Source organism: Benincasa hispida, chromosome 3 (genome assembly GCF_009727055.1).
Source record: "Benincasa hispida cultivar B227 chromosome 3, ASM972705v1, whole genome shotgun sequence".
Classification (NCBI taxonomy): Eukaryota; Viridiplantae; Streptophyta; class Magnoliopsida; order Cucurbitales; family Cucurbitaceae; genus Benincasa; species Benincasa hispida.
Genome location: NC_052351.1, coordinates 61,764,163 through 61,779,609, shown reverse-complemented (window position 1 = coordinate 61,779,609; position 15,447 = coordinate 61,764,163). Strand labels below are relative to the sequence as shown.

The 15,447-nt window shown below is 29.0% G+C and overlaps 1 protein-coding gene across 1 annotated transcript; it reads left to right on the top strand.

The window, feature by feature from the left end:
* The first annotated feature begins 9,967 nt into the window (after positions 1-9,967).
* LOC120072534 (NADH--cytochrome b5 reductase 1) lies at positions 9,968-14,974 on the top strand. Its single transcript, XM_039024922.1, has 9 exons — positions 9,968-10,252; positions 11,138-11,279; positions 11,891-11,981; positions 12,076-12,153; positions 12,645-12,725; positions 12,835-12,924; positions 13,371-13,436; positions 13,945-14,031; positions 14,644-14,974. The coding sequence occupies exons 1-9, from the start codon at positions 10,135-10,137 to the stop codon at positions 14,734-14,736; spliced, it is 846 nt and encodes a 281-aa protein (XP_038880850.1). The 5' UTR covers positions 9,968-10,134; the 3' UTR covers positions 14,737-14,974.
* Positions 14,975-15,447: the final 473 nt, after the last annotated feature.

Here is a 15,447-nt window from a genome sequence, read left to right as displayed (position 1 = left end):
AAGCCTTATGTATTTGTTATCTCTAACAATTAAGGATGTGTTTGATCCAAGTAGTTGTGAAGCTTGAGTTGTAAACTTCACTTCTTGTTTGACCCAAGGAGTTGGTAAGTTTCACTACTAAAAAATAATTAATTTTATATGTTACGAACACTTGGCTCCAATAGTTTACAATTCCTTAGACTTTATAACTCTTTATTTCTCTCGTTAAAGATTTGTGTTTTGAATCTCTCAACTTTCTATATACTTTTAGTATTAAAAAAAAATTAAGGATGAATATCAACTTATACTTCTTATGGATTGTATCAATTTAAACCCTAAACTAATAATTGTATCAATTTAAATCCTGAAACTAATAATTATATCAATTCAAACTCTGAACTTTCATAAATATATCAATTTAAACTCTGAATTTTCATAAATATATCAATTTAAACCCTGAACATTCATAAGTATATCCAAATGAAATACAATGGAGGGTTTAAGTTGATATAATTATGAAAGTTTAGGTTTAAATCGATACAATTATTAGTTTGAGGCTTAAATTGATATAATCTCCAAAGTTCAAGGTTTAAATTGATACAATACCTAAAATTCAGGAGGTATAAATTGATATTTATCTAAAAATTAAATGGCTACCCAACAGGTTCTAAAGTCTCATGTATTAAAATTGTAAGTACTCAAATAAAATCTAATTCAAACAACACCAAAAATGTATATTAAAAAATTAAAAAAGAAAAAAGGGTTATGATGTACGCTGGGCAATGGGCGTGTTTCACGTTTAGAAAGAGAAAAAAAAAATAATAAATAAACAAAAACAAGAGCATTGTATCACGTGGGAGTCATCTATTATACATATAGATTCAGTACTCAAAATTTATTATTATTATTATTATTATTTTGGCTTGGTTCAATTAATCTGACTTAAAAAAAAAAATCATTTTTAAGTTTGGACTTTGAAACTTGTTAAAAAACAATTACGTGAGAGTTTTTCGTTAAAAGATGTAAATTGGCACAACAAAATATTATTTACAATGTCATTTACATCAATTAAATTGTAATTAATGTGTAAAAGTTTGACTAAATAAATGTTTTTCTTAGAAAGATATTATAATTAAAGTGTAGATGGAGAAATCGAACCTCAAATTACAGATTAATAGTATGAACACTATGTCAATTGAACTACACTCTTATTGACAACTAAATAAATGTTTTCAACAATATATACTCTAATGAAATAAATGGTAGTACCGATCTTAATCTTCTAAGTAGTGATAAAGATTAAGCACACCATCTAAACAATTTCCTCTTGTATTTTAACAAATATCATCTCAAAGTTTGGTATTTGTTTGGAACAATTTTAAAGTTAAAAAAGGTAAAAATAAAACTATTCAAAATTTAGGGACATAATTGTTTTATTTTTTTAATCTATAATGAAATTCATTGCTATTTTGTATAATTAACATAAATAAATTAAAATACTCGCAACCAAGTCCAAAATATTGATGTTGATAGAAATATCGAAGCCCCGATTTTATGAAAAGATCGAGGAAAATTTCGGATAACTTTATGGTAATTGAAAAATGTATAATTAATTAATGAAATTTTGATTGTGGCTTAATTAGACTATAATTGAGTATTTTTAACCATCATTTCTATAAAGTAAGACAAAATTTAGATGGATTTTGTAAATGTCCGTGTAAATGTTGATACGAAAGTGGAAATTTAAAATAGAAATAAAAAATAATTATAAAATAATATAAAGTTTAGGAATATTTTGAGGTGAAACGTGAAATGAAAATTTTGGATAATAAAAGAAAAAAATCACATCAATTCAATTTTAAGGTGAAATGATGTGAAGATTTAATGAAAAAAAGTTTGAATGAGATTAAAAATAAACATAGGTTCTCTGTTTTGTGGTTTTTCCAAATTTAACTAATTTAAATATAAAAATTTCATATTTAAAATAAAGTTGAAAATTGAGAAAAGTCAGATGAGAAAAAGTAGCATATTGAAAAAGCTTAATCACTACATTTTTAGTTTGGTTAAAGAACCATTCTAGTCCATGTAATTTTGAGCCTTGTGCTATCATGATTCATGTACGATCAATAAATCTTTAAAATATAACATTTACAATTAGTTTATTATCGAAAACAAATAGACTATATTTAAACTTTTGAAAGTGAGTGTACTAAAATTAAAATTTTTTAATATTAACTATTAAGATTAAAAAAACATATGCTTGCACCACCTCATGCCTCCCGCAAAACCATCCAACGTCAAGGATAACGACTGTGGAGGTGTGGGCTATTGTTGATCGTTTAAAGGCTGTTGCATCTCAAGGCTTGGATCTGATCAGGATAGAGTCTAATAGCTTAATAATAGTATGTATTTTGAATGTAGATGAGGTCAATTTTACGATTGTGAGTTCTTCTGTAGAAGAGATTGTTGAGGTGGATACGGGTGAGATGGTGAAGCAATTCCAACATATTAGTCATTCACAAAGTTATGTGGTAGACAATATGGCTTCCAGGGGACTTGAGGAGATTTATTCTCTAAGTGTGGTGGGAAGATTTTCTCGATTGGATCCACTAGCTTGTTAAGGCAAATTATTGTCTTGTTACTTCTTGTTAGTTTTTCATATATGTTTTCTTAAAAATAAAAATAGTAAAAATACCTACATACGATTAATATTAAATAAATAGCTATTTATTGGTAAAATTTAACAAATAAATAAATTACAGAAAAAAAAATTACAAGTTAACCAATAGTATTGATAGAAATACTATGAGCCGTGAGGCAGATATTACCTACACTGCATTAAACCTAGATATTTTCAAAGTCAAAGGAAACACTTATTGTTTCATTAATTCTGCCTTTCTGAGATTCAAAGAAGTCTGCCACATTCAAATTTGTCATATGAGATGGGTCAAATATGTCATTATCTTGGTATGCAAAATTTGCTTCCACATTTTTCTTTTTTTCCTTCAGAGATACTTTATAGAAATCAACTAAATGTTTTGACATACGACAGGTACATGACCAATGCCTAGTCATTTTGTATCAGAGGCATTTGTTTTCAATACTTTTTGAACTCTTATCTTGTGGAGCTTTTCATTTGTGATCATCATTTTGTATGTTCTTTTTTAAAGTTGAATGATTAGAACGATCACCACGAAAATAATAATTATTTATTCCTCTTTCACGGTTACGATCTCGGCCATGACCACGACCTCGACCACAATTATTATTAAAATTCACAACATTCACTTCAGGGAATGGTGTCGTCCCGGTTGGTCGAGATTCATGATTTTTCATTAATAACCTGTTATTTTGTTCAACCACGAGAAGACATGAAATTAATTCATAACATTATTTAAAATCATTCTCTCGATATTGCTGTTGCAGGAGTATGTTCGAGACATGAAATGTAAAAAATGTCTTCTCTAACATATCAACATCAGTAATTTTCTCTTTGCATAACAACAGTTTCGAATTGATTTTAAATAATGCAGAGTTGTAATCACTTACTGATTTGAAATCTTGTAGCCTCAAGTGCATCCACTCATAAACGAGTTTTAGGAAGAATAATGTTTTTTCATGATCATACCTCTCTTTCAAAATTTTTCATAAGATACATGAATCTTTTATTGTAAGATGCTCCATTTCAATCCGTCGTGGAGATGACGATGAAGGAAAATCATAGCTTTTTCTTTGTCCTGACTGGAAGACTTATTTTCTTCTTTAATAGTCTCTCCAAGATTCATAGCATCCAGATGGATTTAGGCATCAAGTACCTATGACAAATAATTACTACTACCAAGAGCGAAAAATTCTAATTTTGTGAGATTTTTCATGCCAACACTATCATAAAATATTGTATTTATATTAGAAATTTAATAGATATTAAATATGCAAAATAACGTTAAATTTATTAATTATAATGAAGTGGGAAAAACCGATATACCTTTAGAACCTACCTTTAGTGAGGGAAACAATAGGAGCTCGTGCTGATAATGTGTTGTGAATTTGAAGAGCATAACAACGCACAACGAGAACATGAATATGGAAAAATATAATATAATAATAATATATAATAAAATAAATAAATAACAAAAATTAAATAAAATAACAAAGAATGAATTTCTCCCCTTTCTCCAATGTTTTTAGATTTATCACCAATATGTATCTTTCAAAACCCACAAAATGCCACTATTCATAGGCAATTTGGCAAGTAGGAGGGAAATTACATGGACACTAATAGTATGTAATCTTTAGACACATGACATAGGGTGATGATAAGTGACGCATGACCAATAATGAGCATCTACATTACATCTTATCTAACATATTTAAAATAAAATTAATTCAGTACTTTTAGGTAGGTAATCAAATGACCCCGGTGATTTTAAAATATTTTAGATTAAAAATAATTATAGGGCAAATATCAATTTATACTCATAAACTTTGGAGATTGTATCAATTTAACCCTAAACTAATAATTGTATCAATTTAAACCTTAAACTTTGGGGGTTGTATCAATTTAAACCTCGAACTTTGTGAATTGTATCAATATAAACCACAAACTAATAACTATATCAATTTAAACTATGAACTTTCATAAGTATATCAATTTAAACTATGAACTTTCATAAATATATCAATTTAAACCTTGAACATTTATAAGTATATCTAAATAAAATACAATAGAGAGTTTAAGTTGATACAATTATGAAAATTTGGGAGTTTAAATTGATATAATTATTAGTTTGAGGTTTAAAATGCTACAATCCTCAAAGTTCAAGGTTTAAACTGATACAATTATTATTTTAGGTTTAAATTGATACAACACTCAAAGTTTAAGATATAAATTGATATTTGTCCACAATTATATATGTTATGGATGATTTTAGATCAAAGGGTGTAATTGACATCGTTCAAATAGAAACGAAAAAGTCAAGAAGAAGCATGATACAGGTCAAAAGTGGCAACTTAGGACCAAAATAAGTGTAGAAAAAGGTCAAGGTCGAGACTTGCCAAATACCTAGCAGGCATGCGTTCAGTAGATCATTTAAACCCAAAATATGGCTTAAGGAAGATGCTTGGCTGAAGCTGACTTTAGCAAAACATGAAACCGGGCATGATTCTTGGCAGGTAGATTATCTAATTATCTCGAGACAACTTTGAAACTCTAGAGAATAACCTATGTCAACTTTCTCTATAAATATATTATTATAACTTCATATGAGATAACTTGAGTCATACTTTAAAACTTTATAGCTTCCACACTTTTTCACTCTCTGACTTAAGTATTAGAGTGCTTGTGACAAATACTACGACAATATGCATATTTTCTTTTTTACAAGTCACGTTTTTTTCCTCTTCTAACAAATTCACTGTCGATGTCACATGAAAGTTAGGTGGTTTCCTCTATCCAAAATTTGGCATCAACAATATCCATTAAGAAAATGAGAAGATGTGAATAAGTTTTTCAAATCTTGAAGAAAGATCCGTGGAGACCTTCCTTTTTCTTATTTTAAGGAGTCCATCTTAATTTTATGGGATTGATTATTATATAAATCTCATGAAGTTTTAAATTTTAGGGATATATATATACATATATAAAGAGTTAGAATTTTTTTGATTTGTGTAAAATCATATAGAAAAAAAAATGCTAAATATCGAGAATTTGATTTTGTTTAAAACACAATTTTTTGTTTTAGCCCGTGAATTTTTAAATGGCTGAAGTTTGTTTTATTTTAATCGACGATGAACTTTTAAAGTATCTATTTTAATCCTTAAACTTCTAAAAAACCATCATAATACCTTGATATCTTGAAAAATGATTATGAAACTCGATGGAATCCAAGATATAAATGATTGGTTTATGTTTCGAATAACCACACATGCATATGTTTTATATTAGATATTGATTAATTATACAAGAACTAAAGATACTTTCGCTATATTATGGTGAATTTAGATTTGTATTTGGTGTGTAATATTTTATTTTTGAGTTGATTGGTGATATTAATTCGAAAAAAAATGTGAATAATTCAAAGAATGCTCTAGAAAGAGAGATTGAAGTAGTATTTTTGCCACATTACCTTTGCCTTTCTACCATAAGTTTTCTTTGCTCAATATTTATCTTCAACTTATTTGGCTTAAAATCAAACTTCTATTAACATATTAATACACTTACTTGACAAGGACCGAAATAGCTTATTATTATTATTATTTAAAGTTAGGAAAAATGGTTACTACCTTGAAAGTTAGGGACCGAAATAGATGTTTCAGAAGTTTGAATACTAAAATAGAAGGTTAAATTGCGAATTTGGTCTCTATAATATGAATAAAGTTAAATATTAATTTCTGTGATTTATAATTAGAAATTTAATTCTTCTGGTTTGATAAAACTCTCATCAATAATCCCTACCGTAATCGTCTATGAAGTTTTTAATTTTTATCATAGTATAAAGGCTATTTATGAAGTTTTTATCAAACTATAAGAACTAAATTCTAACTATTATAACCATACGACTAAACTCTAACTTTCTCCAAATTATAAGGACCAAATTTATAAATTAACCAAAATAGAATGAACTTGAAAGTTAGGGGTAAAAAAAGAAATTTTATGAGTTCAAGAATCAAAATAGTGTTAAATTATTATTTTGGTCTCTCTACTTTGAGATTTATTCAATGCTTGTTCCTCTATTTTCAATAAATCTTAAAATTTATTTATACTTCTAATTTTATTGTTGATTTTTTTCAAAAACTTCTATTTATTATATTTTAGCATTTTTACTACAAATTTTGGAAACATATTCACATAATGAAATTTTTAATGTGAAAATTATTGTTCTTATTAATCAATTCCAATAAATTTTTGGGAGATTTTAAAAAATAGAAAAATAAGAAAAATTTTAATATTCTTTGATAGAGGCTGATAGGTATTGAATTTGTTGCCCGTTTGGAGTATTTTATAAATAGTTTGACATTTTTTCTATCTGTGAAAATTTTTTATGTTTAAAAAAAAATAAATTTAAAGACTTATTAAAAGTATGGAGACTAAAATTGAACTTGAAACAAAGATTAAAATTGAATAAATTTCAATTTTTCAAAGTATATGAATCAAATTGATATTTTAACCTAAAATAAACTTGAAAGTTCAAATACCAAAATAAGAATCCACTAGAACCATGTTCTAATTTTATCCAAATTAAATTGAATCAATTTTGTTTTTGTTCTTGTTTTTTAGAAATCAATTTTTTTAAAAACAAAAAATAGCTCTTAAAAATATATAGTTTAGTACTGAAAAAAAAGTTTAGCCACCATAAGCTTAACTTATGGTTAAGACATTGGTCTTTATTATTATTATTATTATTTTGAGGTTAACATGCTGAAAAATAAATCTGGGAATAAAATACTTATATTTCAACCCCTATATTTTATTTTATTTTTGAAGAGAAAAATAAAATTCTAAACCTAAATTTAATTACATCAAAGTGAACTTTAGACTCAATTAGGTGTTGCAATCTCTATTTGCTATTTAATTTTTCTAATTCATCCATTAATTACAAACCAAAAAAATAAAAAAATAAGAAACTATGCAAAAAGCTCTATAAACTCACTATTTTTTTTTTTGGGTACTACAAACTCACTAATTTAATGACATCCGATTTTGGACAAATTTTAATTTGCTTATCACAAACCATTGAATAATTTTGACAAAACTCATAAAATTTAACAAAAGCTTAGCTGTAATTGTTGCTTTTCTTTAAAAATCCTATCATTTTTTCTATATACATATGTTTTATACTTCATTGAATTGGTATATTTTCTTTGGACTAAATTGTACAAAATATTCCCAAGCTTTATATTTCGTGTTAAAAAATCTTGAACTTTTAAAAGTTTTAAAAATATCCTTAAACTTTCAAAATGAGTTAAAAATGCTTTTACGATTAGTTTGGGATGAAACCATTAGTGTTTTGTGTAAAAAATATCCCTCAACTTTTAAAGATTAAAAAAATATCCTTAAACTAAAAAAAAAAAGCTAAAAAACAATACTAATATTATATGAGCAGAAACAGTTAATGTCGTTTAAATTCTCTAATTTCTCTTTTTTTTTCTCCCCTCTCTTCTTCAATACCTTCTTAGTCTCCTCTTTTTTTTTTTTTTTTTTTTTTATTCATTTAGCTGAAAATAAACTGAATTAAATGCGTAATAATTTTTGTTACCTATTTGACATTTGTTTATCTCAATAAATACATAAAATTGCACATTTTAGTTAAGGTATATGAACTATAACAGGAATCAAGAATATAATAGAAATATTAAAGGATTTTAAGACTTAAATGTTTAAATAAAGTTGTACATAAGGGAGATTTTGATTTTAGAATTTTGTGTGATTTTATATTTTAACTTAACATTTTGGTTGGAGAGAAAATTGATATAAGAATGGGAAAATAAGTGAAAATGAGAGTATTCATATGCACAAAAAAAAAAAAAAAAAAAAAGGTATGAGAACACCTCAATATAATTTTTTTTAAAATTGGTTCTTTTCAAACTTAAGAAAACTTCAAACATATTTATCACATACTAACAGTTGGAACATTTTTAAATTTGCTATTTAATTTAGAGTTACTTTTGCAATAAGGTATTAACGTTTCTATTCATATACTAAAAGTGAGAGTATTTTTTTTAAAGTTATTTTAAATTTAAAGATATTTTGAAACATTTGAAAATTTAAGGATATTTTTGAAACAAAAATTAAACGATTTCCATCCAAAATTAAGGAAAAGAATATTTTTTTACTCTTTTGAAGAAATTAAGGATATTTTTGAAACTTTTGAAAGTTTAAGGGTATTTTTGACACAAAGTATAAAATCAATAGCATTTTCTTTAATAATTTAGCTTTTTTTAGCAATTAATCAAGTTTATTTGAGAATCAAAGTTGATTTTTAGTTAAATTGCAAATTTGTTCCTTACAATTTGGAGAAAGTTAGAATTTAATTTCTACGGTTTGATAAAATATTTATAAAATAGTTCTTACGATAGAGACCATATATGAGAATTTTATCAAAGCATAAAGATTATTTATCACGTCTTATCAAACCATAAGAACCAAAGTCACGTTTAATGAAAACTGATGTAATCATAATAGAATTCTATTGATGAATCAATTGTAACGAGTCTTAACCGCAAATATAATTGAACTTTTTTAATCACGATTATTTAGAATTATAAATCTATTACATTTACTGTTACGGTAACCGTTACCGTTAGAATTATGAATCTATCACATTTATGACTGTTACCTTGGACCCTAACACTAATGGTTTATGTAATAGTAAATGTGATAGATTTATAATTCTCACACTCTAACAACAACAATATGTTTAATAGTAACAATAAAGGTAAAAGGTCCTATGTAATTTTCAAATACAATTAGATTGAGCATTCTTTATTCTTCAATCAAATTGCACACTTCGATTACAGATTTGGAGGCAAACCACACAATTCATTACGATTACAGAATACAGATAAATAATAACAAACGTAATCAAATGAGACTCAATTTTCAGATTATTATCAATGGATGTGGGTCACGTTTCACTTGACATAAACGTGGCCTAAGTTTTAACTTTCTCCAAATCATAAAGACTAAATTTGTAATTGAATCTAATAGATTTTTGTAAATATTTTCAACAGTTTTGTCATTTAAAATAATTAAAAAAAAAAGTTTAGTATCATTATTAATTAATTTTAAGCAAAATTTTACTATCTACCTATAATAGGCTATGACAGACTATTATTTTACGACGGATAGACTTTTGCAAAAAATTTGGAATAGTTATATCATTTAAAATAATTAAAAAAGAAAAATGTTTGGTGTCATTATCAATCAATTTCAAGCTCACCCATCTGTTTTTTTTTATTACTTGAAAGACCTCCAAATACCTGCCTCAGGCTCCACCTAACTCTGTGGGCGCTTTATTTTTCACCAGTGGTTGTAGCTGGTGGAACTGGAAAAAGTTTGGTGAATCAAAACCCATTATAAAATTCTTCAAATCCCACCAAAAAATCGAAACCCCATTTGATTTTTATCAAGGTTTTTGTTTGGGAAGAATCGTTTAAATGGACTTCTTACAGTCTTTGGATCCTCAAATCCTTCTGGGTCTCGCTGTGGCTGTTTTAGCCATTGCCGTTGGTGCTCTCTACGTATTATCCTCGCCCAGAAAAACCAAATCTGGAGGTTACCCACCCCTTGAATTCAAGTTTTTTTTACCCCCATTATTTGGATTTCCTTGTTGGGTGTTTTGGATTCATGATTTGCGATTGAAATTTCTTGTACTTGATTTCTGTGACCAGTTTATGGGATTTATTGTGTGTTATTCGTTATGTTTTGATGAAAATTTGAGAGTGCAGCGTGAAGTTCTTGCATGTTATTTTGTGAATATTTGGAGTTTTGAGTAAGGAATCTATATGGATTAAGAATTTAATCCATGCAAACTGCTTGTATTTTTATTTTTGTTGTTGTATTATTTTCTCTCTTTTTAGAATATTGTGTTACAGATAAGGACAAGTAATTTCAGCATACAAGAATAGAGTTGTTATGTTGACAACTTGAGCTTAAGCTGTGCTTAAGTCTGTTCATAGTAATTTACACTTCCCAGAAGTTAGCTAATCAATATTTTGACACTCTCTAGATAGTTCCTGGAGTCTGAATTTTACCATGGTTCCATTTTCTTTATCTGAATTTTTGTTGTTTTTTTCTTTTCTTTTCTTTTTTTTTTTTTCAAAAGACCTGTCATGGACATTCCAGTTCAAAATTAAACCAACGATCTGCTTTTAATTGATCTATCGGTTAAGGAGATTTGATGGGAGGTATCACATGAACAGGGGTTCATGTTGGAGTTGTCTTTGAAAATATTGAAAATATATATACGATTCGATAAGAAGAAGGATTAATTTCAGTGAAGTGTGGACTAATTGTGGTGTTCACTCAACCTTTGGCAGGATTCTTGTGCTATGGATGGTTTTTTTTGTGATGATACGTTAGAATATTGCCTGTTATTGCTACTTTCTTTTTATTCATTTCTTAATTTGTTTTTCCTTATTGTATGATTCACGCATTCAGGTTGCTTGGATCCAGAGATTTTCAAGGAGTTTAAACTTATCAGGCGTCTGCAACTGAGCCATAATGTGGCGAAGTTTACATTTGCCCTCCCCAGTCCTACTTCAGTTCTGGGTCTTCCCATTGGACAACATATAAGTTGCAGGTCTGGTAGTTGATCCTTATTTATTCTTCATAGGATTAGTTGGATTTCTACATGTCATGGCTATGGGTGTGTAGCTGAACAAAAAAGTTATGTTGGTTCTTGCATTATATGGTGTAGGAGTCTCAATACTATTCTCTCCGGTGTTAACTCTGTTAAACTTAGAGAAAACCTGGAAATACAGCAAGTTTCCTTTAAGATACCTGTTAAACTATCAATCCTGCCTCTGCCTCATTATAGATTTTCTGATTCAGCTCATTGGCGGTCACAACTTTTATTGGAATAAGGTCATTTGACTTAATGGTGGCTACTTCTTTTGGTCTTTTAGCTTTAGAGAGGTTGTAGGACTTGGGAAACTTTTAAAAACTTTGTCGAGGTGGTGTATCTTTTGTTTCTCTGAGCTGCTTGATCGTGTTCATCGTTCAAAGACTATTCTAATCATTTGCGTATTCTGAAGTAAGCTAACTGGAAATGGTTTTCGAAATCTCCCTTGGGTTTGAGTGGGGATGCATGCCTGATTGCCTCATCACCTAGTGTTGTTTTTGAAGATGACTTGTTCATATGGGAAAAAGGATTTATTTTCCTGAGGAAACTATAATCCATTCATCCTACAGGGGCAAGGATGGCCAAGGTGAGGAGGTTATCAAACCGTACACACCTATTACTTTGGATTCTGATGTTGGATATTTTGAATTAGTCATAAAGGTTTGTAATTTGTATATTTGGATTCTCTGTTAATGGGGAATATTTTAATGGTATGTATGCATGTTAATCTTAAGTCTTTATTGTGTTTAATCAGATGTATCCCCAAGGAAGGATGTCACACCATTTCCGACAGATGCGCGTAGGCGATTTTCTTGCTGTAAAGGGTCCCAAGGTATGTCTTTGGATGGATTCTCCTTTTTTATAATTTATCTTTTCTAATTGTTTTCTTTTAAAAAATTCTCTTTTGAATAAATTGCTCACTCAATATGTTCGAAGCCTTTTCTTGAATCTTGACCAGTGATTTTTAAAACAATTTAACAGTAAACTAGAAAACAAACAAAGATTTTAGTAAATATGTGTAATCTTTTAGAACAGAGAACTAAAAGATTAGTCATGTTGAAGTTGATAGGGAAATTAGTCTCCTATGCCAACTGCCTTAGTTTTTGTTATCTATGTGTGTCTAGCATTCAGCTTCCTTCTGGGTTGGCCACAGACTTCTTCTCCCACACATTCTATTTCAAGAATTTCATGAAAACATTTTGTTTGTTACACACACAAAAACAGCTCTCATTCTCTCTCAGATAGAGAGATAAACAAAGAACTTCACAGGACCTCTGAAAACACCGAGAATATTCAAAATTCACAATGGAAATATTGCTGCAGGGGCGTTTCAGGTATCAAACCGGCCAGGTCAGAGCATTTGGGATGCTTGCTGGAGGCTCTGGCATTACTCCTATGTATCAAGTACACGTTTCCTTTTCTTTTGGCTGGATCATTTTAGTTCCTCAACTTACTATCATTTGAACTACTTGATTGTTGTTATAGATATTCTGCTTTGGTTTCTGCTTCTTAGGTTGCTCGAGCAATATTAGAAAATCCAAATGACAAGACGAAGGTACATCTCATTTATGCCAATGTCACCTATGAGGACATTCTTTTAAAGGTAATTTCGATATCTATCTTCAATAATACTCACTCCCTCTCGTCCTCATGTTGACCATAAATTTGGATACCAGGCTATCTTTTTATTTCATAACATGTTGATAGCCAGTTTTTCTCTTCATGGAGAGAGATAAACCTGGCCAACTGAGTGATATTGTAATAAATCTACCCCTTTCTAATTGCTGTGAATTTTAACGGCTGAGTGTTTGAATGAACTCCTCAGTCAAACGCTCGACTAGAGTTCATTTGTCAACTGGCGCATAACTTATTACTCGACCAAAAGGATTTATCATTTATACAAAGATAAGAAAAACATATAAATTTGTGCCGTTTTGTAGTCTCCTCTTAGGCTTCCACTTTTGCTTTCATTATAATAATTCAATTTCTATGATTTCTCTCTCTAATTTCGCAATTGTTCCTTACCAAAAGAAGCTTATGTGGTTGTAGGAGGAGTTGGATCTTCTTGCCAAAAGGTACCCAGATAGCTTCAAGCTCTACTATGTGTTAAACCAGGTCAGTCTTCTGAGTCTTCTCCTTCTGCCACAGCCACAAATTTAAACTTCTCTCTGTGGCTAAACTTTCTATCATTACAAGATCTCCATGTCAAATGAAGGAAAATCGTATTATGATTATTTTGTTATGCTTTCCTTACAAATTGGATCTCTTGTTCTTCAAATCTGGGGTTGTTTGATAACTGTTCTTAAAAGTTGTTTTCAATTTCTTGAAACAAAAGGGTAAATGAAAATCCTTTTCAGCTAACTATTTTCTAAAAGCTGTTTATCCTTGTGGGTGATGTTCTCTCTCTAGAGCCACCCCAATAACAATTGTTAAAAAAGTTTCGCGAACAAGGTAACGAGAACCTGCGGATATGTAAAGTTGTGAATTATGGATGGAATTGGCTTCTCTTAGGCCATGATAGATCTCCTCTTGAGCTTCATTTATGCTTGCTTGCATATTTACTTTTGTTGAATGATTTGCAATGTCATATCTTTTTGATCTTGTATACCAATTTCTTAATCAGCCTCCTGAAGCGTGGGATGGCGGTGACGGATTCGTATCGAAGGAGATGATTCAAGCCCACTGCCCTGCTCCTGCTTCTGATATTCAGGTATATTTGATTACCAATTCCATAAGAGACAAAACCATTTCTTTTTATCCAAAGGGCTTTCTCTTGTAATTTGTTTTTACGAATGACCTTTTTCCAAAAGCAACTGAAGTTCGTTTTTGTTTTAATTATTTTTTATTTTATTTTATTTTTATTTTGAGGCTAATATTCAAAATACAAGAAATGAAGGAAAAACATAACATTACAACAAAAGAGAATACGGGATACAAAATTAAACTGGAAAAAGAAAAGCCCTCCCCTTCAAACTAATATCTTGAATAGCAAACGAACTTGTTCTTCCATGTGCACGATTACATGTTGAATTGGAGTAGGTCCATTTGATGAGGATTTCGTTTTCTAGTTTTCCATTTCTGAAAATTGTGGTTGTGTTTTCACAACCATTCATTTTGAAAATATCTTTGGAAAATAGACAACATAATAACGAAACTCACACGTAGAAGCAATGTTAATGTTTATAAGCTCATTTTCAAGAACTAAATAGTTATCAGATAGGATTGGGATGAGTAAAGTTGTTTTCTATCTAATCTTTTATTAATACGAATGGTTTCAAACTTGGAAAATATAATCTCATACGAAACCTTGTTTTGTAAGCAGATTTTAAGATGTGGGCCACCACCAATGAACAAGGCCATGGCTGCTCATCTTGAAGCTCTTGGATATGCACCTGAGATGCTGTTCATGTTCTGATTTTTCCTCAAATTCTTCACAAGAGCTAAGCATCATTTTTTCCACTTCTAAATTTTGAAAATTTCAAACTTCTGTCTTAATTTAGAACTCAAGATTTATGTACTGAAGAGGATGTTTCCTTAGCCTCTTCTATTTAACAATGTTGTGGAAGTATGATGCCATCAATAACGGTTACTTCTAGCAGTTAGAGCCAATGATAATGAGAGTCTTTGAAGTTTGTCTTTTTTTGATATCTAAACTTTGGGTGTTCTATCCAGTAAAATCTTACATATTAATTGTATCAATTTACACCTTCTATTAAATTTCGTTTAGATAAATATCAGGTGATTTATTGTTCTATCAATTAAGCTCCTAAATTTTCGTAAGTGAATCAAGTTGAAATCTCAATTAGGATTTTCTTTGAAAGTTGTCTATACATCAATTATAATTGTCTATTTGGTAGTTCGACATTTGAAGAAGTGTACATGTGTAAGAATTGATGCGTTGGCCATTTTCAAAGATAAGAGATCGAAATAGATTTACTTGTAACAATATAGGAGTTTGATGTTTTTCAAGCAAAATTTGAAGCAGGAAGTAAATTAATACACTAATAAAAGTTTAAAGTTAAATTTATAAAATTATTAGTTTAAAGTTTTAATTAATACAATTCCCAAATTTCGAAAGTTTAGAGGTATACTTTGTTTTGGTTGTTATCTCAACTACACAATTAAG

Coding starts and splice junctions, on each gene's coding strand:
- LOC120072534 (XM_039024922.1), top strand. CDS start 10,135: ATGGACTTCTTACAGTCTTTGGATCCTCAAATCCTTCTGGGTCTCGCT. Junction 11,982..12,075: donor ATTTTGAATTAGTCATAAAG/GTTTGTAATTTG, acceptor GTGTTTAATCAG/ATGTATCCCCAAGGAAGGAT. Junction 12,154..12,644: donor TTGCTGTAAAGGGTCCCAAG/GTATGTCTTTGG, acceptor ATATTGCTGCAG/GGGCGTTTCAGGTATCAAAC.